The sequence below is a fragment of the Cheilinus undulatus genome, linkage group 24 (assembly GCF_018320785.1).
Source record: "Cheilinus undulatus linkage group 24, ASM1832078v1, whole genome shotgun sequence".
In the NCBI taxonomy this organism is placed as follows: Eukaryota; Metazoa; Chordata; class Actinopteri; order Labriformes; family Labridae; genus Cheilinus; species Cheilinus undulatus.
Genome location: NC_054888.1, coordinates 17,192,275 through 17,217,010, shown reverse-complemented (window position 1 = coordinate 17,217,010; position 24,736 = coordinate 17,192,275). Strand labels below are relative to the sequence as shown.

The following is a 24,736-nucleotide window of genomic DNA, read 5'->3' as shown; positions in this document are numbered from 1 at the left end:
CAAGCACATTATTTTTTCTGGGCTTTTGTGGGTAATTTTTTTTTTAAATTCATTTATTTATTTGTTTATTTTTAAGAGCTTTGTGGACCCCATCTCTCTCCTCACAGAGGAATACAAGGAAACTGACAGTGCTTTGTTTCAAGAATATTTTCCAAATTTAAGAGGATAAAAACATTTAAAAACAGCAAAAAAAAAAATCTTTCACATTTTTGTGTATTTAATAGAAAACACTTTACAGTTACAATGTATTATTGTTTACACAGACATAAGTTTGCTGTACAGTCCAACATTATTTTATCCTTTTTGCTGGAATGAGGCAGATGTGTTCAGGTCTATAGGATCATGTCTGCACCATCTAAGGAGGCCTCACTGATCTCCTCTGACAGCTCGTCATCATCATCATCTTCTTCTTCTGCTGTTTCCTCCTCAGCTGCTCTCTTCATACCTCTCTGCTTTGACAGAGCCTCAGCATAGCGAATGTTGTACATGTTGAAATCACACCTGTAGAAACAAAATACACCTTTAGAACCACTAATTTTATTCTGAATTGAGCTTTAAAGGTTCACTCCAGTAAGTGATTTGGGCTGATATTGCCTCAAATAATTAAGACTCACAGTTTGGACAGATCATCAAAGTGTCTCTGGATGCTCTTCTGCAAGGCCTGGAGAGTTGGAAGGATCGCTCCTGACCTGCACAGAAAAAAGGATAAGTGTGACTTTGAGTAAACTCACAATTACACTCAGAAATGTGACAAAATCAAACCCTGCATTCTATCTAATGACCAGCAGGGGGTGCAAAACGTGCAAAATTTGATTGAGCATACTGTGCATAAAAACACTGGGTGCCCACTGCTTCTGATTTTGACACAATGGTATAAAAACAAGCAACGATATAATTAGATTTTTACTGTTGTTGAATCAAAGTTTGAAAAGCTAATGTTTTGACCACACTACATGCAAATATGTTGATTAAAGAGTAATGACTGAGTCAAAGCTGACCTGTTCTTCAGTTTCTGTCCGTGCAGCATGAGCAGACTTTGAGCCCATGTCATGTAGAACTGGAGGTGACCTGACTTCTCCAAACACGCCGCCACAAAGCCGAGCACTTTCTCCACGTAGATGTCAGGAAGAGAGCCGCACACCACTTGGACTGCAACGCAACAAACACCATAAATCAGACAACTACTTCTTAAAAAAAATAAATAAATAAACACAGCGTTCAGGGACATGTGAAGTTTTACTCACTCTGATCATGCGGGATTGTTTCTAGGACTTCCTGTTTCAGAGCTTTTTCGTTGAGCCTGAAGGCCAGGACGATGGCCGACGTCCACTCCTGAAGACGCAGCTGTTTGTGTATGCTGGCCGGGGTCACGTCCAGGTCAAGGTCGTATGGGTCGAAGACAAGAGAGCCGTCGAGGGAGTAGACCAGCAGACCCTCAGTGGTGGTGGCCGCCCAGCTACGCCCTGAAAAAAGTTTGAACAGTTTTCCCAAAATGTAGAAATTCTTGTGTTTTTCAGCTTTTGCAAGATTCAGATGTTTAAATATTTAAAATGGTAACAGAACATGTCAAATTTTACGTGTAACATGTAGCTTTACATCCATTATTTGTCAAAAACCATGATATAAAACCTAAAGCCATTCCTCTGCAGACACAAAAACACTCTTTTACTTGTAATTCAACCACTTACCAGTAGGAGAAAACCTCAGAGAGCTCACTCTGATTTCTGGTTTAAAATGACGGGAGCTCATATCACCTAAAAGGACAAAAAGAAAAAAACAAATAGTGAAAATATGTGGAAAAATCAAACTAAAACCCCAGGACTTAAAGACAAATAACAAGAAGGAAAATCCAGTTAAAGAGAAAAATAAAGCTGATTTCAAGCACACAGATCTTTCGTTAAAGACTGCATTCTAACTTTATGTCTTTAAGTTCATTTGGACTTCATCTAGCTAATGCTTTTTAACCTTTATTTGGAGAAACTGAAGGTATTTTTTATGCTTTTTAATGGCTGTGTGAGCAGCCCTGCCCATAGAATTGGCTGGGCCACTTAAAAGCTGTGATTTATTGATAAAAGCAATGCATGTGTGTTGAATCAGTAGCATTGGTGCTAGCATCCCGGCTAACAGTTACTTTATTTTGTAGCTGGGAGTCAAGCTATTGTCTTTTGATGTTCAAATTATTTATTTGTTCCACTTTTTAACCTCTCTTCATCACTGTTTCAGACCTTTATTCACAAATTTGTTTCCAGCATTAAACCCATTATTGCTACTTTTTTAACTGCTTTTCACCATTTTTACCAGCCATTTAAGCCACGTTTCTTTTTCTTAACCTTTTTTTTGTCTCTTTTAACCTGTTTATGCCACTTTAACTCACATTTACCACTTTTTAACCACTTTATGTAATTTTTACTGCCCATTTTGAACAAAATTTTAGCAAAGTTTTTCCACTCTAAACCTATTTTTTTCCTGATTTTGCTACTCTTTAACCACTTTCCCGTTTTAACCAATTCTCGCCTATTCTACCCCATTTTTGCCACTTATTTTACAGCTTTTCACAATTTTAACTGTTATTTTTGCCCCTTTTTAACTCAGATTTTCTGCTTTACCCCTTTTGTTGCCACCCTTAACTTACTTTTTACACTTTTAACTAATTTTTGCCACTTTTGAACTACTTTTCTCCACTAACTAAAGATAATTTTTGCCATTATAACCCACTTTTGCCATTTATATATTAATTTTGCCAATTTTTGCCAGATGATTCTGCTTATTCTACATCATGGCTTAGCTGTGAAGTCTGACATTACTTTCCAAAAGGTTTAGTTCAAGTGCGCCAATCCAAATTGTTAAAAGGTCTGTTTCTTGATTATGGTTAATCTTGAAAATGCTGTATTGCACTACAGCTTAAAAAAATACAATATTTTTTGTTGTTTTGATATGAGTGCTTATTATTTAGGTTAAAAATAAAATACATTTATCACAGATTTATCTTCCCAGGGACCATGATTTTGTTGACCTCCATGGGCACTCAGTTTGACTTGGCCCCAGAAAGCTTCCCCCTTTATCCCCCCTTTATCCCCTCTTATGGGCGGCCTAGTGTGTGAGTGCTGTACCTCTCCTGACTCCAGGCAGGCTGATGTTGACCCCGTCCCCGTCTCCAGCTCCCTCGTCCACCAAAGCCAAGCTGCCGAACTCTGTCATCTTCCTCCGGTCCAGAAACTCCTGACAGAAACATCAGACAAAAAAAAAAGGTATTTGTGAAGTTGTCTAAGTTGCTCTAAAAGCTCTGAAAGGGCCTGGAGGAGAGTTTGTACCTCCATGGCGTCAAAGGAGAGATTACAGGAGATCTCAAACTTCTTCATCAACATCTGTTCTTTCACGTTGTAGATGCAGACAAACTTTGACTGTCCTCCTGCTAAAATTGACTCCCCATCTGCCGAGTAGCACAGGGACGTGAACGACCTGGATGTGCAATAAGAAGCAACACAGCCTGAATCAAAGCCTATAAAGAAATCATACAGCTCCAACAAATGCCATGATCAGGTCTGTCACTCACTTCCCCTTTGCAGACTGCTTTGCTGTGATTTTATCCGTCTCTTTACGGCCCGTCTCCAGGTCGTGGCGTCCGGTCACAGAGCCCGTTTGTGTCGCTGATTGTGGGTTCCAGAAAGTGATCTCTCCGTTGAGTGTGGCCACAGCTAACTCCTGACCATCAGGCCTGTATGCTATGTATAAAGCTGAAGGGAAAAAAGACACGATAAGTGTTGTCACTTTGTGGATGTAGGGGCAACTGTGTCTCAGTCAGAGGTATTTACCATCAGAAGTGAGAGGAAGCGTTTCTTTGACCTGCCAGCTGTCCAACATGTCCCACAGTCTGATGGTTCGATCCCACGAAGCGCTGGCCAGAATGGACTGAACAGGACTGAAACACAGACAGCTGACTGGGCCCTCATGACCTCCAAGCACCTACATGATTAAAATAAAAACAATAAGAAAACCTAAAATAAACCACACTTTACTATGACTTTCAGTCTTCATGTGCTCACCTCGAGCAGTCTACCCGTCTGCATGGACCACAGAAAGATCTCAAAGGAGTCCTGAGCTCCGGCGCTCACCAGCTCTCCACTGACATCTACAGCCAGCGAGGAGAACTGCGCCGGCCGGGGCGACGTGAACGTCCTGAAGTTTCTGTACCTGTGGTCGAATAATTCACACACACATTAAAATAAACAGCACACACTCTCCTCCATCAGCCTTTTGGAAGTGAACCAGGTACGAACGGTTAAAGTCACCTGTGCAGGTCGAACGCTCTGACCGTCCCATCCAGAGAAGCGCTGACGATGACGAAGCCGCTTGAGGTGAAGGTGACGTTTGTGATGCTGCTGGTGTGCTCGGTGAAGGTGACGAAGCAGAGGCCGCTGTTTGTGTTCCACACTTTCACCTGCAGGAAGAAACAGCAGCATACTCCTCAGAGGAAAACAACATTTCAGACAAACAGAATTCTTAAATTTGCTGTGGTCGTCTTCAGCGCTAACCACCAAGATGAGGCTGGCGGTTAGCTCTGCCTATTTAGAGGGTTTTTTTTTTATAAGGTGAGACTTAACCTGAAGTCACATGCAACAGCTGTTTTAGGATAAAATGTGGAATCATTCTCTTGCTACAGACCGTCATGTGCTGTCAAAGTCAAACTGTTGGCCATTTTCTTGTTGGCAAAAAGCTGAAATGTACTGAAGTACAATACTTTCCTCTAAATGTACTTAAGTAAAAGTACTGACTTTAAAAAGTACACAAAAAGCTACTCAATTACAGTAATGTGAGAAGATGTAATTAGTTACTTTCTACCCCTGGTTAGAAGTGGCAATAATTAGATAAAAGTGGCAAAAATTGGCATAAGAAGTGGTAAAAGGGGATTAAAAAGTGGCAGAAATGTCTTTAAAGTGAAAAAAATTGGTGGAAAAGGGGCAAAAATAGGCATGAAAAGAGGTAGAAAGTGATTAATAGTGGCAATAATTGGTCAACAGAAGCAACATAGGTGAAATGTGGCAAGAATTTGTTTAGAAGTGGCATAAATAGGCAGACAAAAAGTGGTGTGAAGGGTTTAAAATAGACAAAAATGGGTTTAAAGTGGCAAAAATGTGTTCAAATTGGTGGGGAAAGTGAAGAAATGGGTTAAAATTTGGCAAAAATTATGTAAAATGGAAAATATGAAAAATATTCTTAGTTTTTTTAAGGCATCTGGAGACCCCCTCCTACGTTGTGAACCACTGGTTTAGAACACTGTCTGCATATTTAAGTTGAACAAAAGCCTTTTAAGAGGCACTAATGTTAGCCTGCCAGTTGCCAATTTGTGACTTTTCAGAGGAAAATCTGTAAAAATGTGACACCTACTTGACTTTATTTAAGCTTTTTATTGTTAACAAGTGCTATGTAAAACCCAAGGAACTATAAGTTTAAATATCCAGAGTGTCTATGTTAGATTTGGGGCTGTGGTACTTCTTTTTGAATTCCAGACCATCACTCAGACTACAGGAAACACAAAGTAGATGTTAAGGACGCTCACTTTGCCATCATCTCCTCCCGTCACGATGTACTGTCCGTCAGGTGAGTATGCCAGCGAAGCCATGTTGTTGAAATGTCCCTGCTGTTTGAAGACATACGACTCGCTCTGCCACTCCCACACCAGCAGCTGACCCATCCCTGGAAAAACAACACGCCTAAGTGAACCAAATTCAAAAAGTTTAAAACATACAGGGACTAAGAGGAGAAAACTAACCTGAGCATCCAAAGCCGATCCAGTCTCCAGAGCTGTTTATAGACACTGAGGAGATTCTCTGGTCTGAAATGCTGCCAAAGGAAGCACTAATAAGTAAACAAATTTGAAGCATGGACATGCCCAATTTTAGCATTTAACTCCAACATTCCCACTCCAGTCACTCTATGGATAAAAATTCCTCTCACCTTAAAGAGTGTATCAGGTTAAATTCTGGGAGTTCATGCAGGTGGAAGATCCCAGAGGCGAAACCAGTCACCAGGATGTGAGTCGGCTTGTGGTAGGCAGCTGCTGTCAGGTTGTTAAAATCCCCTTCTTTGTTGAAAAAGTGTCTAAAAGAGAAGGAAAAAAGCAGCTCTGTATATTAATCCCATGGCATTTTTAGAAGATGTCTTTATTAACAACTCTTGGAGTTTCAGAAGCTTTCTGACTGGAACATCTTGGCTGATTTACAAACGCTGATGAAGCTGTGAGTTTCAGAGCAGCCAAGGGACAAATCTATCTGCCATATGGAGCCAAAAGCCTAATGGAGAGCAGAAGAACTGTCTTTCAAAGAGTCAAAGTATGAACATTATGGCAGTTATTTAAGGACTCCTTGCTGCTGAGGACAACTGCAGCAGAGAGACGGAAGTAATGAACTGTTGTATGGCTTTTATGCTTTGACTCCAGCTCAGCTTCCAGAGTCAAAATATTTTCTATTTTACTTAATATGAAAGAAAACTGGGAAAAAATAAACATTCTGGAAACAAAAGTGTGTCCATTTCATTAAAAATATTTATTTCCTTTTACTAAAGTGTCAGTAAATGTACCTGCTCCGATGCTTAAATCGCACGTTCTTGTGCTTCTTCTCTTTCGGAGCTTCTGCTTTCCCTCGGATAACCTCTCCCTCCTGTCCCTCCATCCTCTCCTCTTCATCCTCCTCTTCTTCTTCCTCCATCTGCCTCGGCGGCTTTGGCTTGCTCTTTTTTGAGAGAACGAGGCCGTCCAGCTCAGTGTCGCTCTCCCAGACACACAGTGTCCCGTCTTGGCTCACTGTGTAGAGCTGAGAAGATGAAAAAAGCATGCTAATCAATAGCAAAACTACATTTTTTCCATCACAAAGTTGAAGAAGGTGAAAATAAACTCACATCCAGGCTGTCCTTCTCGAAGAAACACCCCACGATGACGTCTTTGTGTCCACCCAGAGAGTAGTAGATGAGGTTGGCCCAGCGCTCAGCACCAAACACCCATGTTGACATGTCTTTACTGCCCACCACAAAACACCTGAAGAGAAATGTCACAATGCATACCACATGAAAACAACTATTAATGTGTCCTTTCATGGCAAACATCAACGTACAGAACTCCATTTAAAAAAGCAGGATGTTAAGACAGTCTAGCGGCTTTTATAGTCCTTGAAGCTACACATGGATGCTAAAATTTGACGTTTATTTGACAAGTTTGGCATGACAAAGCCAACACGGTGGTTAACTGAGTATTTTAACTCACTTGGAGTCGTCCGTCCAGTCGATGCAGGTGGTTTCATCATAAGGACCATAGTAGCTTTTGTCCAAAACGAAGGCGTTAAACTCACGCTGCTTTCCAGGAGCGTGGTACATCAGAGCGACGTTCTCCTTCGTCACTACGAACTTCCTGAGAATAAAAGCAAGGGCGTTATCTCTGTAACAGCTGAAATTATATAAAATAATGTGTCATATCAAAACAAAATTTAGAAGATTAGCTGATGAAAGATGAACACTTAGTATCAAATTTACTGAAGGGATTTCAAATTTCATAAACCAAAGCATAATATTAAAATCTCTATTCTATTTTCATATCAAACTAAAGTCCCTGTAGTGATAAGTTTATAAAATTAAGCATCAAAATGTGTGCTAGTAATTCCCCATCAAGACCAGTGATATCATGGACTCAGATTAAACCAACTAATCACAAAATGTTTAATAAAGCAGAGTAAACAGCCTGCCTACAGGAAAAAGGCTTTTCCTTCATAAATACATTCTAACACAGCTACATAAGTTATGTAAGCTACATAGCTTATGTATCTTAATCTAAAGTTAACAATGCTATGTTAGCAACATAAGCCAAGTAGATAAAGTACATAAATCTAAAGCTAAAGAAGCTACGTTAGCTTGGAAAGCTACATAGGTAATGTAGCTTACTCTAAAGCAAACAATGCTACAATAGCTATGGAAACTATGTAGGTAACATAGCTACATCTAAAGCTAACAGATATGTTAACTAAATAAGCTATGCAGGTAACATAACTAAATCTAAAGCTAATAAAGTTAAGTTAGAAATGTATGCTACATAGTTTAAGTGGCTAAATCTAAAATTAGCAAAGCCATGTTCTCTATGTAGGTTTTGTACTTTAATCTAAAGGAAACAAGGCTATGCTAGCTATGGGGGTAATGTAGTTAAATCGAAAGCTTATGAAGCTATGTACATTAGCCATGTAAACTATGTAGGTGACATAGCTTAATCTAAGGTGAACAATGCTTTGTTAACTACATAAACTATGTAGATAACATAGCTAAATCTACAGCTAACAAAGCTAAGTGAGCTATGTAAGCTACAAGGCTTATGTTGCTACGTCAAACGCTAGCAAAGCTATGTTATATATGTAGGTTATGTAGCTTATTCTAAAGCAAATGATGCTATGAAAGCTACGTGGTTAATGTAGCTGAATCTACATTTTACAAAGCTACATACATTAGCCATGTGAGCTACGTAGGGGACTTTCTTTAATCTAAAGCAAACAATGCTAAGTTAGCTTTGCAGGTAACCTAGCTTAATCCAAAGCTAATGATATTACGTTAGTTACACAAGCTACGTAGATAACATCGGGAAAGAGGTGAACAACTTTCTAACAGTCTAAATCCAAATTTCAGTCACATATAGATTTCAGTGTTTTCACATGTTTAAAGCAACCTTATTCCAACATATCCAGAGTTCAGACAGTTTGAATTTCACTTTCACAGGGACTTTTTGGTGTGTACAGGTGCAACAATCAGTTTTGATAATAAATTATCAGACACTTCAGTCATTTTAAAGCAAAAAATAAATCATATATTTTCTTCTTTTCCTCCTAAATTTGTCATTCTTTGCTGGTTTACTTTGACCAGTATGACAGAAAGAATAACATCTTTTGCGTTAGAGTTTGTCAAAACCAGTAATTCGACATATTCATCTTGTGTTTTTCACATTTTTGTTCCTTTACCTGCCGTCAGGTGAGAAGCTGATGCTGCTGACCGGCTTGTGAAAGTGGAAATGATGAAGGATGGCTCGTGTGATGAGACTGACCAACAACGCTGCACCATCTGTGGGACAAAAATACATCATATGCATGGCAGATCATGTTGTTTTATCCATCCAGACGCTTATGGACTTTTGATTTGTGGATAAGAATTGGTTGAAGTCAGAGTGGTTGAATTTCTTACCTTCATCTACAATGACTGCTAAGTTCCCATCAGGAGAAAGACCCACACATGTGATGTTTTTTGTGGTAGAGAGTGGTAACGTCTCTGATGTGTTGCTAAAGGGCAAAGGGGAAAGAAAGTCTTACTTCAGCTCTTAGAATTTGTAACAATACGCTTTAATGAGGATCTTTTTCTGTACAATGTAAGGCAGCTGAGAGCAGATGGCAAATCATGCATTAACCAATTCGATTATATTCATTTTAGTTTTAGATTTGTGCATAATGCAATTTTTCTCCTTTTAAGTTACATTTAAAAATATTTCATATTTCAATGTCTTGTTCCTGATCAGGTTATTATGCCTTTTACTGTTCATGATGACATAAATGCTGTTTTCTCCTCTGCTTTAAGCATAAACGATGTTCTTCAAACAAACAAGCCTTGCACAGTACTCAGATTAACAATCTAATAAATATGAGTATGAATAACTACGACATTCATTTAATCCTGACTTACTTCTTCAGGTCGAAGACGGAGACTCTGTTTCCAACCGGACTGATCACAGCGTTGCCATCTTTGGAGAAATTCAAGTTTCCCTGACGGTAGACAGCTCCGAGCAGATTGGAAAACTACAACAGACATATTTAGTCATTTCAGAGCGGCTATTTACGTCAAACAAGTTCAAATATGCAAGTATTCAACAGTGTCTTGCTTTTTAAAGATTAATCAAAGTTAACAGAAACGTTGTAAGTCTTAACAATGTTAATGACATGGCTTATCAAAGGCTCTACAATGATATAACATCGGTAAGGTGAGTGGAAGATTCTGTATACGCCATTTCATAATTAATACACACACATAAAATGTTTAAACCGTAAACTTCCGCCGAATATAAACCGGAATGCAATAAGGGTCGCGACAAGGATGCAGAATTATCCTACATGAGGTTTTCTTTCACAAAAACCTGATATAATTCTTTAAATACTACCGTAAATATAGGTTTTATGAATGATGTTTGACGTTACCGTTCTATGAAAAGCACTAGAAGCAGAACTGTGTTGCTAAGTAACCCAGCAGTGACGTACTTACCCGATAAGCGAACTTCATTTTTGCGAATTTTCCTTACAAGTCACACATTAATCTTCTTTTTAATTATTGAAATACTGTCGTAGAAATAATATTTCACATGCTCCTTCTCCCCCGCTAACCCACACGTGTGTGCATTTTGTTGACAGTTTGCACTTCCTGCTTGAATTGGGATTCAACTAAAGGGGCTACGCCCTCTAGTGGTAGGAGGTTAGCAGGACTTGAAGTATGGCACAAACGTTTCAAAAAATCTGGCATAAATGAAAAAAAGAACAGGAAAGACATAATCAGAGTTTTCCAAATATGACTATTGAGTAATTATTGTACTGAAAATGTTAAATTAGTCGCTATCTGGTTTATGTAACTGTAATGTAATCACAAAAATCCAATCCAGACATACAAAGACATTTTTGGAAAAAAGAGTTGAAATTTTCTTTGCTTTTATGCATTTCCTTCTTTGTTTTTTTCCAGTCCTTATTTAATTATGTTCACCCATGTCTCCCTTATCTCAGCTGTGCTTTACCCATTGTGTATTTGTTCTCTACCTTCACTTTTGTGCCAGTTTGTTTATCCAACTTCCAACCTTGTGTACTTCTAAATGAATTTTACTTTACAGGCCTGTCTTGTGTTTTATTTGTGTGTGTGTGTTCTTGTTGTGTTTTTCATTTGGATATATTTTATGTTGCATGTGAAAGACTCTCTAATGTAAGCTTTTCTTTTCATTGATTGCATTTCGATCCCCATTTTATGGTTTTCAATAGAATGATGGTTAAACCCACTAACCTTTTTAAAAATGTTTTCAGAATGACCAACAAGCATTCAACTTAAATAATACATAATTTAAAAAGAGATGAATTGCAATGATATTAAAGATGGAATTTGTCAATGCATGTAAAAAAGGCAACCATGTGTTTTCTTTTAAGAATAAAAACTAACTTAAGATGGGTCGTAGAGTGAGAAAATAGCACCTGCCACCAGTCTAATGCAGGTACTTTTGAGCAGTGAGTTTGTTCAGGTTACCAGCCACTAGGGAAGGTAAATAATTAGCCTAAGCTAACAGAGAGATTTTGTTTCCGTTAACAACGTAATTAAAACCGGTGTATTAGGGCCCGAGCACAGAATGTGTGAGAGTCATATTGAAACTGGTCAAGTTCGTCATTATTTGGGCCCGAGCACCGAACCTTTGCAAGGACATACTTGTATTTGCAAGGATTATTGTAATAATGTATTTCCCGTCACTGCATAAAATATTAAGGCCCTGAACATATTCTGATTTGCAGGAAACTTTGCAAGTCCATCCAGTTTTGCAAAATTTAGATGCTTTTCTGGTCTCCAACATGACCATTCAGACTTAGTGCCCCCTAACAGTTTCCAAGACTCTAACTCCAACAGGAAATTCAACATTCAAATAAATTTTGGGGTATTTTGGCCCTCTTCCAGGCATCATATCTGGACTAACTACTCAAAGGGATTTCATCCGATCAGCTTGTACTTTGGCATACAGCTAAAAGAGACATGGATGATGAACAGTTCTTTAGGACTTTTTTATTGGTCAACAGCAGTGTTAAAATTGGCAGCTATTTTTAATTTCAGTTTTAGCTTTAGTCTTTAAATAAAATGCATTTTAGTTTTAGTAACAATTTAGTCATTTCTACCCTTTTCAGTTTAAGTCTAGTTTTAGTCGACGAAAACTCAATTATTTTAGTCTAGTTTTAGTCCATAAAAAGTCCTTACATTTAAGTCTTTACTTTTAGTCCAAGAATTGATTTTCTTGCCTAAATTTGGTACCAAATCACAGTAGTGTGTTCTCTGCACCCTGCCAAACCTGGAGTCCCTGCTTTCTACAGCTGAGAGGCAGAATAGCTACAGATGTTTTGCATTTAGACAGATTTACCCACAGTGGATGAATATCACAGATTTTGAATGTCTGATGAAAACTAAAACGTAAAAACTAAACTTAGTTTTTGTCAGTTTTAGTCATCACTGATCTATTTTTGTAAGTTTTAGTCTAGTTAAGGCTGTCAACGAATAGTTTTAGTCGATGAAATTAACACTGGTCAACAGGTGTGGCTTTGGTGAGCCCTCAAATTTGCATATTTTTTGATAAACAGGAAGTTGTTTATAACTCAGCCATGCATGGTCCAATTTGACTCAAATTTCTTGGGTTCATAGAGGGTCCATGTTTGCACATATTCATATCATCATATTTTGTACAGCTTAAAGCACCCCCTGATCAAAGGAAACGTCAAGGATTATGGCATAATCTGCTGTATCAAGATGATCCAAGTTGTCCATGTAAAATTTATGTCAGGGGGGTCTAAAGAAGTGGATTTAGCTGTGTGCAAAAACCTGTGACCTTTTCATCAGAGGGCGTGGTCTCGGCAGGGTGACAAAAATGTGGACATATTGTCTTACTACAATTTTTGAACAATCCTAACTCTAATATACATTGTGTAATCTTTGACGATTTTCATGTGCTCGATAACAGTCCAGGCCAAAACACATTTATACTTGAAATTTTGAAAAATGTGTGCAGCGCCACCCTCTGGTAACAGGAAGTCACTACTGTTGAATTTCGCATTCAGATCCTTACATGGTTGGTCAAATCATGCTGAAATGTGCTCATGCACTTCCCAAGGAGTTGACCGTACACATATTTGATGGTCAAGGGTATACATCCGGAGAGGTGGCCAATTTTTGTTCGCAAACAGGAAGTAAAATTTTTCAGGGACTTATGAAATGTTGAGAGCAATGAAACATTGCCACAAAAATTCTAATTGTCATGCTGAGGTGGTCAATGTTACTTTTGCTAGTGGGCATTGCCAATTAGCTCATTGGCGCCCCCTATAACTTTTTTAAAAATTCAGCCCCCCAGGATTTTGAACATCTGTTGGCACATGCGTCATGCCAGGATGTACAAAAAAGCCTCTTTGACCCATATTGTAAAACAGGAAGTATGCTTTTTTGATTTTTTTTGTAAAATACAATATATTTCAGGGGTATTATTTCAATTAACTCAACCAAGGCCGTTCATCCAAACAATTTCAACTTTGATGTGCAGCAAGAAGAGATATCCTGGGTCAAAAGTTATTGGGAACTTTCTCATTAGCCGAAGAGCGTGGCCATGAGGACCCCTCAAATGTAAATGCTTCATCATGTGATAAAAGTGGCTGGTTCTCACAAAAGATTTCCATCTATTACAGGACTAGCCAAACCCTGCTTGAATTAGCCAAGGCATATCCCCTGATGTTCACCTTACTCATATTTGAAGGTCAGGAGTCTTTTCGTAAAGAGGCTTGGGCGTGACAAATTTTCATTCGCCATGTAACAGGAAGTAGAATTATCTGGTGGTTAAAAAACTTGTAAAGCCATGAAACTTGGTATAAAATACCCAGTAGTGGTATTCATTGAATGAGTGAGTGAATGGGGAGGTATGACCTGTGGTGTAACAGCACTTTGAATAGTCAGATGGTAAGAAAAGTGCTGTACAAGGTGAAGTCAGAAGCAGAATCAGATTTTATTGCCAAGTAAATTTTCTCATACAAAGAATTTGACTTGGTGTTTGGTGCAAAATTACACAAAGAATTCATTCTGATGTGTTAACTTTAATTGTGTTTTTTTTTTTGCAAAGTGCAAAATTTAAACTATAACATGTACCTAGACTGACTGAGATCATGGGGCCCAGATGATCCTTGTCAGGCTAGATAATAAACTAACGCTGGCACTATGTCAAACACTTACAAAAATACTACAAGGGTGTTTTGATAAGAAATTTGAAAGAAAACAGCACTCCCCCGTTTCTGTAGTGGTGTCAAGAAGCCTCCTCCTTTGGTTGATCATTCAGGTCAGCCTGCAATTTCAAAAATTAAACAGATTGTTGTACTAGTGGTGCTGATGCAATGTTCAGTTTATTTACCCAAAAACTTGTTTGTGTTTTCATGTGCCTCAGTGAATGGGGACTAAAAGCATAAGTATTAATGAGCTGTAATAACTTGACCAAGGTCTGTAAAGTGTCATTAGCCCAGTAACTTGATGTTTGGGGTTTTACTTCATAGGTACTAACAAAAGCTGTTTGGTTTAAAAAGAAAAACCCACACACATAAAGCACTGATCAAAGCAGACAGTTCCAACTTAAGTTTTCTTTTAAGTACTTACCCGTTTCGTAGGTGGTTCAGCGCATCTGCACAGGTCATTAGTCCTGCAATTTAACAAATTGATACATTAATATTGCTGAGGTAACAATCTGTTTATTGCCAATAAACATTTAGTTCAACTTATTGATAAATAATCAGTGTATGGTACCATTTTCTTCTTGCTTCAGTGAAGAAATTACCAAAAAGTTAATCAATGTAGCACATTTTAGTAAATAAAATGGGTGGAGTTAACAATACATAGATTTGGCTACACAATACAATATTCAACCATAATAACAAATAAGCATTCTTCTTTTGGGAGATATGTTGTACTTCTTTCTGACACACAATACATTGTTTTTTTCAGCTGACATCTTACACACAATACATCAACATAAAGAATGAAAAACTTGGTTTTAAACAAAGCATTTGTCTTTGCTCTGCCAACTGTTTTATTTCTATTTTAGATTGAGAGCAAGATAAGTAAACTCCTGTCTGTTCTGAGTTAGAAACAGCTTTGTCACAATTCCGTATTTTAGACCTTTCCTTGCATAGGTGTCTTATCCTGTTATTTGTAGCTTTAATATTACGGTTCAAAAAGTGCTTTGTTCTTTGTTTGGCCAACTTGTCTGAAAGGGAATTTTCACATTTATCTAAACAGAGTATGTCATCAGTGAGCATTTATCGTACCACTATTACAATTCAAAAGGCTTAAGTCTTAAAATCAACTTACTGTGAGAGGTTGTGTTGTCCAGAGATGTCAGAGAAAAGGATCCAAGTCCCTCTAAAATGAAACAGCCACCAGGTGGCTTGAAGTGACCCAGGAAGTATTTAACCCAACCACATGTTTTGGAGGGAAAACACTCCAACATTACTAATTACAGATAATGTTCAAAGGGCCGTCCAACACTTTAAAATGCCTAAATTGGCAATGAAAAAAAAGTTAAAAAGCTATCAATGACAAATAAATGAAACTCACCAAAAGAGGGTCAATTTTCCACGATAGGAAGCTGCTGCTTGGGCCTACATCTCCACATGGTTGGCTAACCAGTTGAAAGGTGCATTACCCCAACCTGCTGAGCTGGAGGGTGATTCTGGAATAGGCAGTTGATATTAAATTATGTTAATATTTTTTTCCCCTCAAGGAAGTATGGCAATCCATAATGCAATGTTGTACTGAATCTGGTTTACTCCAGTGAGAGCATAATCCTGTTGGGTGTTTACCTATAGTATGGAGTGTCCTGTTTAATCCTGTGGCCTATCCTGAGTCCTGTGATTATGGCTTCTGTTGTATACTGTGTTGGTGTATCTCCACATGTCTCATAAGCTTTAAAAAAATTTAAAATGGAAAAACACAAGTGCAGTTCATATTTGAAGCTCTAAATTGGCAGTGACAAACACATGTTTAAAAAGCTGGCAATGACCCAAAAAAAAAAAAAAAAAAAAAAAAAAAACTCACCAAGGCAGAGTCACTTCTCCACCAGAGACAGTAGCTCCCAGGGCCCTCATCGCCACATGGCTCAAAAATCAGCTTTTTATATGCTTTCCCATTAAATCCTGGTCTGCACACAGGGGTGTTCATACATTAGCTGTGTCAACAAAAGAAGACAATAACATAAATCTTTCTACTCAAATCACTCAAAAACTTTCAGTAACTGTTTAAAACACTTTTTAAACAGAAAGTAAGTCTTACTTTATTTGGTTGGAATTTACAAACAGCTTTAAAATCATTGAATTGTCCCCATCTCAAAGTCCCACTTGGTACAGTCCAATTGACACTGGATGATGCATTCATGTGAGCTTGTTCATGAGAAAACTGCTCCAAACCAAGAAATGGTGCTCTCCTCTAGATTCATTTAAAATTGCAAACCAATACTAAAGGTGCATGCTGCCACCTACTGTGCAGGAGTGTTTAAATAGTTTAAACATGGGGTAGCACGCACTTTAGGTTACATTCTTTAATTAAAAAAAGATTGCTAAAGTGAAATAAAACATAATTAAGTAAATTTAAACAAAATAAAATAGAACTAGATTAGTCCAAATCAAATCAAACTTGTGCACAGCCATATCTTGAGGTCTCATCCTGTATCTTTGAGTGAAAAAAAGGAAAGATAAAAATGAGTCACTGCTAGAATCAAGTGCGTAATTTTTAGTAGGGAGGATCATCACCAATATTCAACTCACATAAAATCATCCCTCGTAATTAATATTGTGTATGTACTTGAGATATTTTGGTACACAAACGGTTAGATGTTGGGACAACTCAGAAATCCAAAGAGCTCCTGAATGCAACATACCAGTCACGCCTCTTGAACCCAGTCTGGCTATTTGATTGGCTTTTACCGCTCCTAGCTTACGTCTGAGAGGCTGCAGTTCTGTGTGGACGCTGTCAATCACAAAGTTCTGTAAACTTACACGAGTCAACCTCGTTGGGACATCAAGCTGTGACTTTAGTTTACTTGTTGCACAAACACCAGTGCTGTCTGCAGCAATGAAACTATGGGGAGCCTTTAGCGCCAAAATTCGCCACTTTGTGGACGTTCTCGGCCCCATTAAACGCCGGGAAAATCGCCGTTCTTTTTAGTAGAAGCGCCGGAAATTACGCCGTCCTCGCGTACCAAACGCCGTTATTTCCGGTCTTTAAAACTAAAACGCAGGAAGTGGCGGTGTTTTATTTTGAAACACCGGATATTACGACGTTTAGATAGGTATTAAAAACGCAATGTTTTACTACGTGTTTTTTATGGAAACTAACCAATTTATCTAAGAAGGAAAACAGTGCATACCTCTGAATCTATGCTGGTTTCATGAAATGTATTGTATGATATTGTGTTACATACAGTACATTGCAGATTAAACATTATATGTGTGTGTGTGTGTGTGTGTGTGTGTTATCCTGCAATTGCAACTATGTAACTTGTGGGATTAAAAAAAACACAGCTTCAAGATTTAAAGGCATCCAAGAAAGTGAAAATACATATTTATTCAACCACTGACGCTCCCATTATCAGTTCCACACACATCTGACAAGTTTTTTTAATTGTGAAATCTCCTCCTTTGGCTGTAGGGGATTTTGTTTTACAAAACGTGGTTGAAACACTTGTAGAAACAATCCAAATGACAGAACTACAGCACTCAAAAGAAGTACTTTAAGGTCCTTAAAAGCACCTAATCCATTCCTGTAACTCTTAATATCATGTTTTGACAAAGATTCAACCATGTTAAAGCACAATATCAGCTCAAAATAAATGTCAGACTTGGAACATAACACAACCAGGCTGTCTCTGACTTCACATGATCCCTCCAGTCCATTTTCACCCAATATCCCTGCTGCATTATTTAACATCTGGCAGCTACAGTACATGCACAGCACACGTGTGGAAACAGGATGGTAGCCAAAGAATGATACAGCAGTATGAGAGACAATTTTCTTTTACTTGTTGGCTGCTGATGTCATGATTTGAGGTGTTTTGGTTTGACTTATATCATGTAAACACTTGCACTTGTAGATTACTTAAATTACAGGTAATAACAACCAGAAAAGTTGTTTTTTTTAAGCAGAGAATGTTCTCCTTTCACCTCAGCGTTTTGTGCCAAAGGTCAAAGCAGGGCACCACATGCAGTCGAACATATTTCTGGCCTCCGGTGGAGCACTCCACGCATCCGTACACAGTCTCCCTCTTCTGGTTCCCCATGCCACAGAGCGCACACGGCCCCTTGGGGATGTTGTGTTTGAGAAGATTGACCCTCGTGTGCGAGCTCTCTCTCAGGTAGGCGGTGGAAACGTCCGTCATGCTGGCAGCTTTCTCGTAATAATCTGTGACCATGTCGTCCATGTAAGTGTCTGAGTGGGTGAGCTCCTCGAACGTTCGGTTTTCTGTAAAGTAAAGACAAAAATGAAGCAAGAGTGTTTGTGTTTAATGATGTAGAGGGGGTGATAGTCCTACCTGCTCTGAAGGGGTTTCCATAGATGATTCCAGAAAGAAAGCGGCGAAGTCGACCCACAGAGAAGTGGCCAATGAAACCGCCAAGCTGCTCCCTGATCTGCTCCCTCTCAAACCCACCTTGAGACTCCGGAGCTACACAAAGATCTGACACAGAAGGAGAAAATGCTAAATGAGAGATTTGAGAAGATAAAAGGTTAAAATGTATGTGTGTTTTATCCAGTGGCCCAATTAAAGCCTACATTATGTAGAATTTTAATACTGAAATTAAACATGACTACGCTATTGTTATACACAGGTTTTAGTCCAGTACTTACATTACCTAATTTAGTGGTTCTCAGCATGGGGGTCTGGACCTCCTTGGGGGTTGTATGACACAAGAGAGGGTTTTTGCCACTTCACACCAATTTTACCCAATGTTAACCTGTTTTCATCAATTTTCCCCACCAATTTTGCCCATTTTAACACATTTTTGCCACTTAAAAAACATTTTGTCAACTTTAAACCCTTTCCAGCACTTTCTCCTACATGTTGTTGCCACTTTTAAACAAATTCTTGACACTTTCTGCCCATTATTACTAATATTATTCGTTTTTGCCCTTTTTAACCACAGTTCACAATTTTTTTACGCCAATTTTGGCAAGTTTAATCAATTTCTGCCTCAGTTAACCAATTTTTGCCATGTTTAATCCAATTTCACCAAATTTTCCACCCACTTTTGCCACTTTAAACCCCTTTCAGACACTTTTTAATCCCCTTCTACCACTTTTTATACTTGTTTTTGCCACTTTAACAAATTGTTGCCATTTTTTGCTCATTTTTGCCACTTTAATCTAATTTTTGCCACTTCTAACCCTTCTCTGCTACTTTCAAAATACATTTTCAAAGGCACTTTTTTGCCATTTTAACCTATTTTAATTTTTTTTTTTTAAGGATTTACATTTTTAAGAAAGCCATTTACTACGGCACAAAATAATAAAAAATACATTTGTTTATTTGATAAGCGTAGTTATTCTTCAGGTTAATAAAAAATATGGATATCACAGCTTAAGTTTACAATGGATCATGATTTTGCTGACCTCCATGGGCCCCCAGTTTGGCTGGGCCCCAGAAAGCTCCCCCCTTTAGCCCCCCTTATGGGCAGCCTTATGCGCCCATGACTATTCTTGATTATGCATGGCTGTTCAACCACCTTCAGGTAGACTGGGGGTCCCTGGTCTCTGGCACCTTTATTTTGGGGGTCGCAGGCTGAAAAGGTTGAGAACCACTGACCTACAGTAGCTCCCAAAGCTGTCAAAGGCAAAAGAAATTCTTCATTTTATAGCAGTGATGGGATATGTCTCATCCAGTCGTTGTATTACTGTGCATTTAAGGCCTACAACTGTTCCATCAAAAAATCTGCAAAGGACTTTAAGAAACAATCTTTCAGCCTCTAATATAGTTGCTTTTCTTTGTAATTGTCTTCGAATGTTACAGGAAAAAGCAGCAAAATTTTTTCTATATATAAGTATGAGATGCAAAGGCAATTTATTTCTGGTGTTTTTAACTTAAAAGTTAAGAAAAACATCAGTAGCAACATTTTAACAACTGACATAACACTCTTAAGTTTGTGCTTTATTTTGTATATCTAACATTTTCCAATGTCAAGTGTCAAACTGTCATTAAACATACTGACACCAGAACAGGTAAGGACAGAGAGGGTATTTTTCATGTTTAAATGCTTAGCAATGGTTCAGAATTTATTGCATGGAGACTGCCGAGGAGCCTCAGGTGTTGACCACAAATAACACACCTGCGGCTCCTCATGTGTGATGAAGCTTTCATGCATGAAAGGATTTATAACCCCTAAATTTTCACTTACAGTACCCCCTTTATCCTTTAAGTGCTCTGTTGGCTTTAATTTCCCTCCTGGTTTGAAGTAAAAATCAACAAAACTAAAAGTAAGCTTCAGTTAAAGGTGCAGGTTCTCGTGAGCTATGTGTGCTTAATTTAGCCATTTTCATTCTTCTGCTCTAAATCAGGTTGTCTCTAAATGAAGGAGATATCAATGTTGGGTAAGGGAACGTTTTGGATGAAGGATCCGTCCTACCGAGACGTCCATCCAGGCGAACAAACAGCTCGCAGATGCTGAAGGCGATGGTGGTGTGAGCTGGAATGACGATGGCTTTGTCTCTACCTTTGGGGTTTCTGCCGTCGTCAATCTGAAACTGTAGCAGGACAGAAAAGAGTTCAACTTATCTGTTTATCAAATCGTCGGTTAAGTGTATGCATATTAAGATGGAAAATAAACACATATAGAGTCAAATGAGTATTTACTTGAACATTTAAAAGTTATTGTGCTTGTGAAACAGTCATTTTACAAGCCATGGTGAGGTTGTCTTCAGATTCTGACCTCTTTTAGAGGCAAGACATGATTGCTTGAAAACACTGTATAAGATATATCAGTACCACCCTCTTACAACTTCAACAGGACACCTATAATGATGACAAATATTGAATTACTAAGTGAATTTTAGCAGCGATGAGAATCACAATTAAAATAAAATTTGATTAATGCCATTAAAGTTTAATAAAACGGTTATACTGCTATTAAACTACACTATAGAGTACTATTATCCTGTTATTAATAGTTATTTGTCAAGAAAATACCCTTAGTATGGCTGCTAGATGAATTGACCACGTTTTAACAAGGACTCCAAGTATGGTTCCTAATTTTTTTACATTAACATTTCAGTAATTGTTTGAAATCCTACACAAACTTAACCTATCATGTCATTTAGCACTACTATTCATCTTTATTATGGGAAAGTTTCATCAGCTTATCATGCTTAGTTATGATTCTAGGGCCATTTGATGGACCAAGAGAGATGTAAAACTGCATTTTTCGAGTTCTGGAGGAAACAGGAAGTTTGAGACGCTCTGGGCCACTGCTGATTGGTCAGACGCTGTGATGTCACTTTCCATAACTTAACCAACACTAGCCATTATAAACTAGCAGCAAAACCCATGAATGGTTTAATTTTCATTTAATGGTATTATTTATTACTGTCTAACAACTGAAAAGTGCTATTTTTCTTGCTAATGTTGATCTGCTGTGCATTAATACAACCAGAAATAAGAAGGAGCTATTTTTAATGTTATTTCTTTAAATAAAGCAGAATTTTTAACGTGATTTTTTATAACCTTCTTTCCTTTAAAGTACTTTGTAAACTGAATTATAAATAGAGATTGTAAACTAGAGATTGCATTATCATTTATACCAATAGTCCTTACAGTTTGAGATAAAATGCAGTCAAATAAACATTTAAACACGTGTTTTTTTTCTTCCTCTTTTTTGTGTTATCCAAACAAAGATGAACTAAACGTGATAAAACTGTGTTTTTACCCTCATGGTTGTCCCTCTCATCCCCGCATGGACCGTCAAAGAACACTGTCTTGTAGTTCTGATGCTCTCAACAACAACACAAAGGACGCTGCGACCACTTTCTTTGGACTGACGAACCAGACAATGATCCAGGTCCACTTTCCTGAAAAACAGGTAAAGGCAATCCTTAAAGAAATGTATAAGTATGTACAAAATTGCTTTAGATAATAAGGAACCTCAATGTAAGGCTTTAAAATATGTGGAAACACGCTTGAATATTAACTAAATACATAAAATCACTGACACCGTGTCAAGTTAAAGGCTGCAGTTGGTTAACTTAGCTTAGTTTAAAGACAGGTGTTTAGGTTTAATCAGAAGCCGTGTCAACTAGTGACTTTCAACGCTCGTCGTTTTTCAACCATTTAACTACCACAGGTGTTCCTGCTTGGAGTGGCAAGTTAACACGGCAACTGTTTAAACCGTAACACCCGGAAACGACTACCGACAAGTCCGTTAGTTTCTAAAGACCACAAACCCCAGGCACCACCATGTCTAAAGGTGTCATATCAACAACTGTGTTTTTTTATTATAAAGAACAACAAGCGATTAATACTAAGCTGTAATTGTTTGTTTTTATCGACAAGAAGAGATGCTAACAGGTTCCAAGCTAGTTTTCGTTGCTAGTTGCTTGCTAGCTCGAGAGTTGCAGCCGTTGGTATAGACTCCGACGTCAAACGTCAACGTACATTACAGTGATATTTTTCTTTTCACCTCACTGTTTGAAAGCCAAGCAAAAGGTACATTTGAAGCTTCATGTGCTTTAAATTAGTTTATGATGTAAATTTTGAGCTACATTTTTATTTGGCCATGTTCATATTTTTGAAAAAAGCTTTATTTATAAAAGAAGGACAAACACGGTACAAAACCTTTTAATTGTTTGTGTAGTGTAACTGTCCTCTCATATGTGGCTCTTCTGTTTGTATATGTGTCCCAGTATAGGGTAACATGATCATTTATTCATCCTCACAGGGAAACCCTCTTCTCATATTCCCCCTACCATGTAGAGGTCAAAGTTCAAGGATCATCTTGAAGTTAATGTTAAAGGTAAGAAGCATGAAATGTAGCTTTACAAGACAGCAAACTTCATCTGGTAGCATATTCAAAATGATTAATAATGAATCAAAAATAGATATTGGTTACCGAGATGACACCTAATCTAAACAGGCTCACTATAATGATAGTGACACTCACTCACATCATGATGTGTTACCTTGAGTTTAGTTCTCGCAGTAATGTGGGCACCTCCAGCTCGTGTTTGGTCACAATGCCAAACGAGGCTTTGACGGCCACGGAGTCGGATCCACTAATGTTGAATCCCACATCGTTGATGAGGTGGTTTCCTAATCGACCATTTAAGGCGACATCTGATTTGTCCTCGTAGTTGAGGAGCTGATAAGACGATACTCCTGTTTGAGAAGACAAAAGAAGTATGTCCATAGTGGCATCTCTCCTAATATCTTTACTCAAACACTGCAACACAAGTACAAGTGCAAGTATTTACTCTTTTATCATCCTACAATGTTGCTGAAAAGTTTTATCCACCCAATGCCAACGTTTATTAGCTCAAGTTTTATTTATTTATTTTTTTTTTAAAGATTTTAGGGGGCATTTTTGTTCCTTATTTTGATAGAGGAGGACAGTGGATAGAGTCAGAAACAGGGACAAGAGTCGGGGAGAGACATGTGGTAAAGGGCCTCAGGCCAGATTCGAAACCGGGCGTGGGGCGCGTCTTAAACCACTAGGCCACCTGTGCCCCGTAGCTCAAGTTATATGTTTTAAATCAAGATCTTAAACATAAATTCTAGCCACAACAGTAAAGAACATTGATGCAAACAACCCAAAACATATAAGTAAATCCTCATAATCCTTAAGTTCACGTCACTATTTTACCTGCTGTGATCTCCTTCTCTCCTACCAGGATGTCTTTGAGGGAGAACGGGGTCGAGGCGTACTTGTTCTTCTTCCAGAAATGCCTCTTCCTCTTCCTGGTGACCAAACTGAGAGGCTGGTATCTGTCGGCTTCGCTCAGACTGGGGACCGGGATCAACCTCCCGGTGTCTCCGACCTGCTTCACAAAGTTCTTAGTGGCTGATGCAAACATTTCCAGTGATGCATGAGTTTCAAACCAGGTAAGAAATATCCTCCAAAGTGGTCTACAGGGTGGGGTGTCACAGGTTCATTCCTGGTCCTGGTGTGCTCCTCTGAATGGGGGAGCTAATTCGGGAGTGTTCTTTTAGACCCGTGAATTGATAAATAATGCAGATAGTGTGTAAGATAATATGGTACAAGGTGTGTGTTAACTGGATGGGTCACTGTAGGCCTGCTGCTTCCTGTCACGTGAATAACTAGGTGGAAAAAAGTTAATTGCAGTCTCATAGTGTTAAATTTTTACCTGCTTATATGCTGACTAAAGCTTGACCTACAAATCAGTAGGAAACATCCACTTTTAAAAGGCTGAAAAAAGTATCAGGATCATTTCAAAGGATATCTCCTCAGCTTTTTTTAGTATGTCCACCTCCTTGGCCAGTGGCCCTGCCTTTCTAGTGCTGCGTGTACAATCATAGGCTGATCTCTGCTGTGGTTTCTGCTGTCTAGTCTTTACATCCAAAAATAACTTCTAGCATGTTGGAGAGTTTTAAATGCCACATGCAAGAAGCTGAGGTAGCTTTCTATACATCGTATTCCCTGTAATTTTTACCTCTTGGCCTTAAAAGGGCTTGTAATTTCCTTGAAGCACAATTTATGGGATGAAAAAGATCATTTCAACGTTACAGGAGCACATTCTGAATATAAAACTGGGTTGAATAGGGCCAGAAAGTATCCTTAATGTTCACCAGGGATTCCTCAGGTCAGAGTATTTTGCATGGACAAAAAAGAGAACTGGTATGTGGAGGTTATGTTGAAATAGGTTAAACTCAGCAAACTGAAGTTAGAAGTGCAGGAGATTCATGTTAATGCTGGAAATTTTG

At 38.3% G+C, this 24,736-nt stretch overlaps 3 protein-coding genes and 1 long non-coding RNA gene across 4 annotated transcripts in view; 1 reads left to right on the top strand and 3 right to left on the bottom strand.

Annotated features, from left to right (window-relative positions):
• Positions 1-199: 199 nt before the first annotated feature.
• Positions 200-10,424, bottom strand: pwp2h (PWP2 small subunit processome component). The gene is made up of 21 exons (XM_041781460.1): positions 10,270-10,424; positions 9,697-9,809; positions 9,205-9,299; positions 8,985-9,084; positions 7,256-7,399; positions 6,895-7,030; positions 6,577-6,809; positions 5,956-6,099; positions 5,771-5,841; positions 5,558-5,694; positions 4,290-4,438; positions 4,044-4,191; positions 3,813-3,963; positions 3,554-3,734; positions 3,312-3,459; positions 3,111-3,219; positions 1,689-1,754; positions 1,245-1,463; positions 999-1,149; positions 615-689; positions 200-501 (listed from the first exon to the last, which is right to left on the bottom strand). The coding sequence occupies exons 1-21, from the start codon at positions 10,285-10,287 to the stop codon at positions 333-335; spliced, it is 2,757 nt and encodes a 918-aa protein (XP_041637394.1). The 5' UTR covers positions 10,288-10,424; the 3' UTR covers positions 200-332.
• A 4,969-nt stretch (positions 10,425-15,393) lies between these two features.
• LOC121506009 lies at positions 15,394-15,899 on the bottom strand. Its single transcript, XR_005991601.1, has 3 exons — positions 15,859-15,899; positions 15,624-15,726; positions 15,394-15,493 (listed from the first exon to the last, which is right to left on the bottom strand). It is a non-coding gene; the product is annotated as an uncharacterized LOC121506009 (long non-coding RNA).
• Positions 15,900-17,347: 1,448 nt separating this feature from the next.
• Positions 17,348-23,890, bottom strand: pjvk (pejvakin). Its single transcript, XM_041781405.1, has 6 exons — positions 23,658-23,890; positions 22,978-23,173; positions 21,729-21,870; positions 20,433-20,550; positions 18,446-18,490; positions 17,348-18,318 (listed from the first exon to the last, which is right to left on the bottom strand). Exons 1-6 carry the CDS (start codon positions 23,866-23,868, stop codon positions 17,975-17,977), a joined length of 1,056 nt encoding a protein of 351 aa, XP_041637339.1. The 5' UTR covers positions 23,869-23,890; the 3' UTR covers positions 17,348-17,974.
• The window catches only part of LOC121505957 (collagen alpha-2(V) chain-like), a 41,347-nt gene continuing 40,395 nt past the window's right edge, over positions 23,785-24,736 (top strand). Inside the window, exon 1 of the mRNA XM_041781403.1 lies at positions 23,785-23,896. Coding sequence (XP_041637337.1) covers positions 23,881-23,896 — 16 coding nt within the window. The 5' untranslated portion in view covers positions 23,785-23,880. The remainder of the gene's footprint in view (positions 23,897-24,736) is intronic.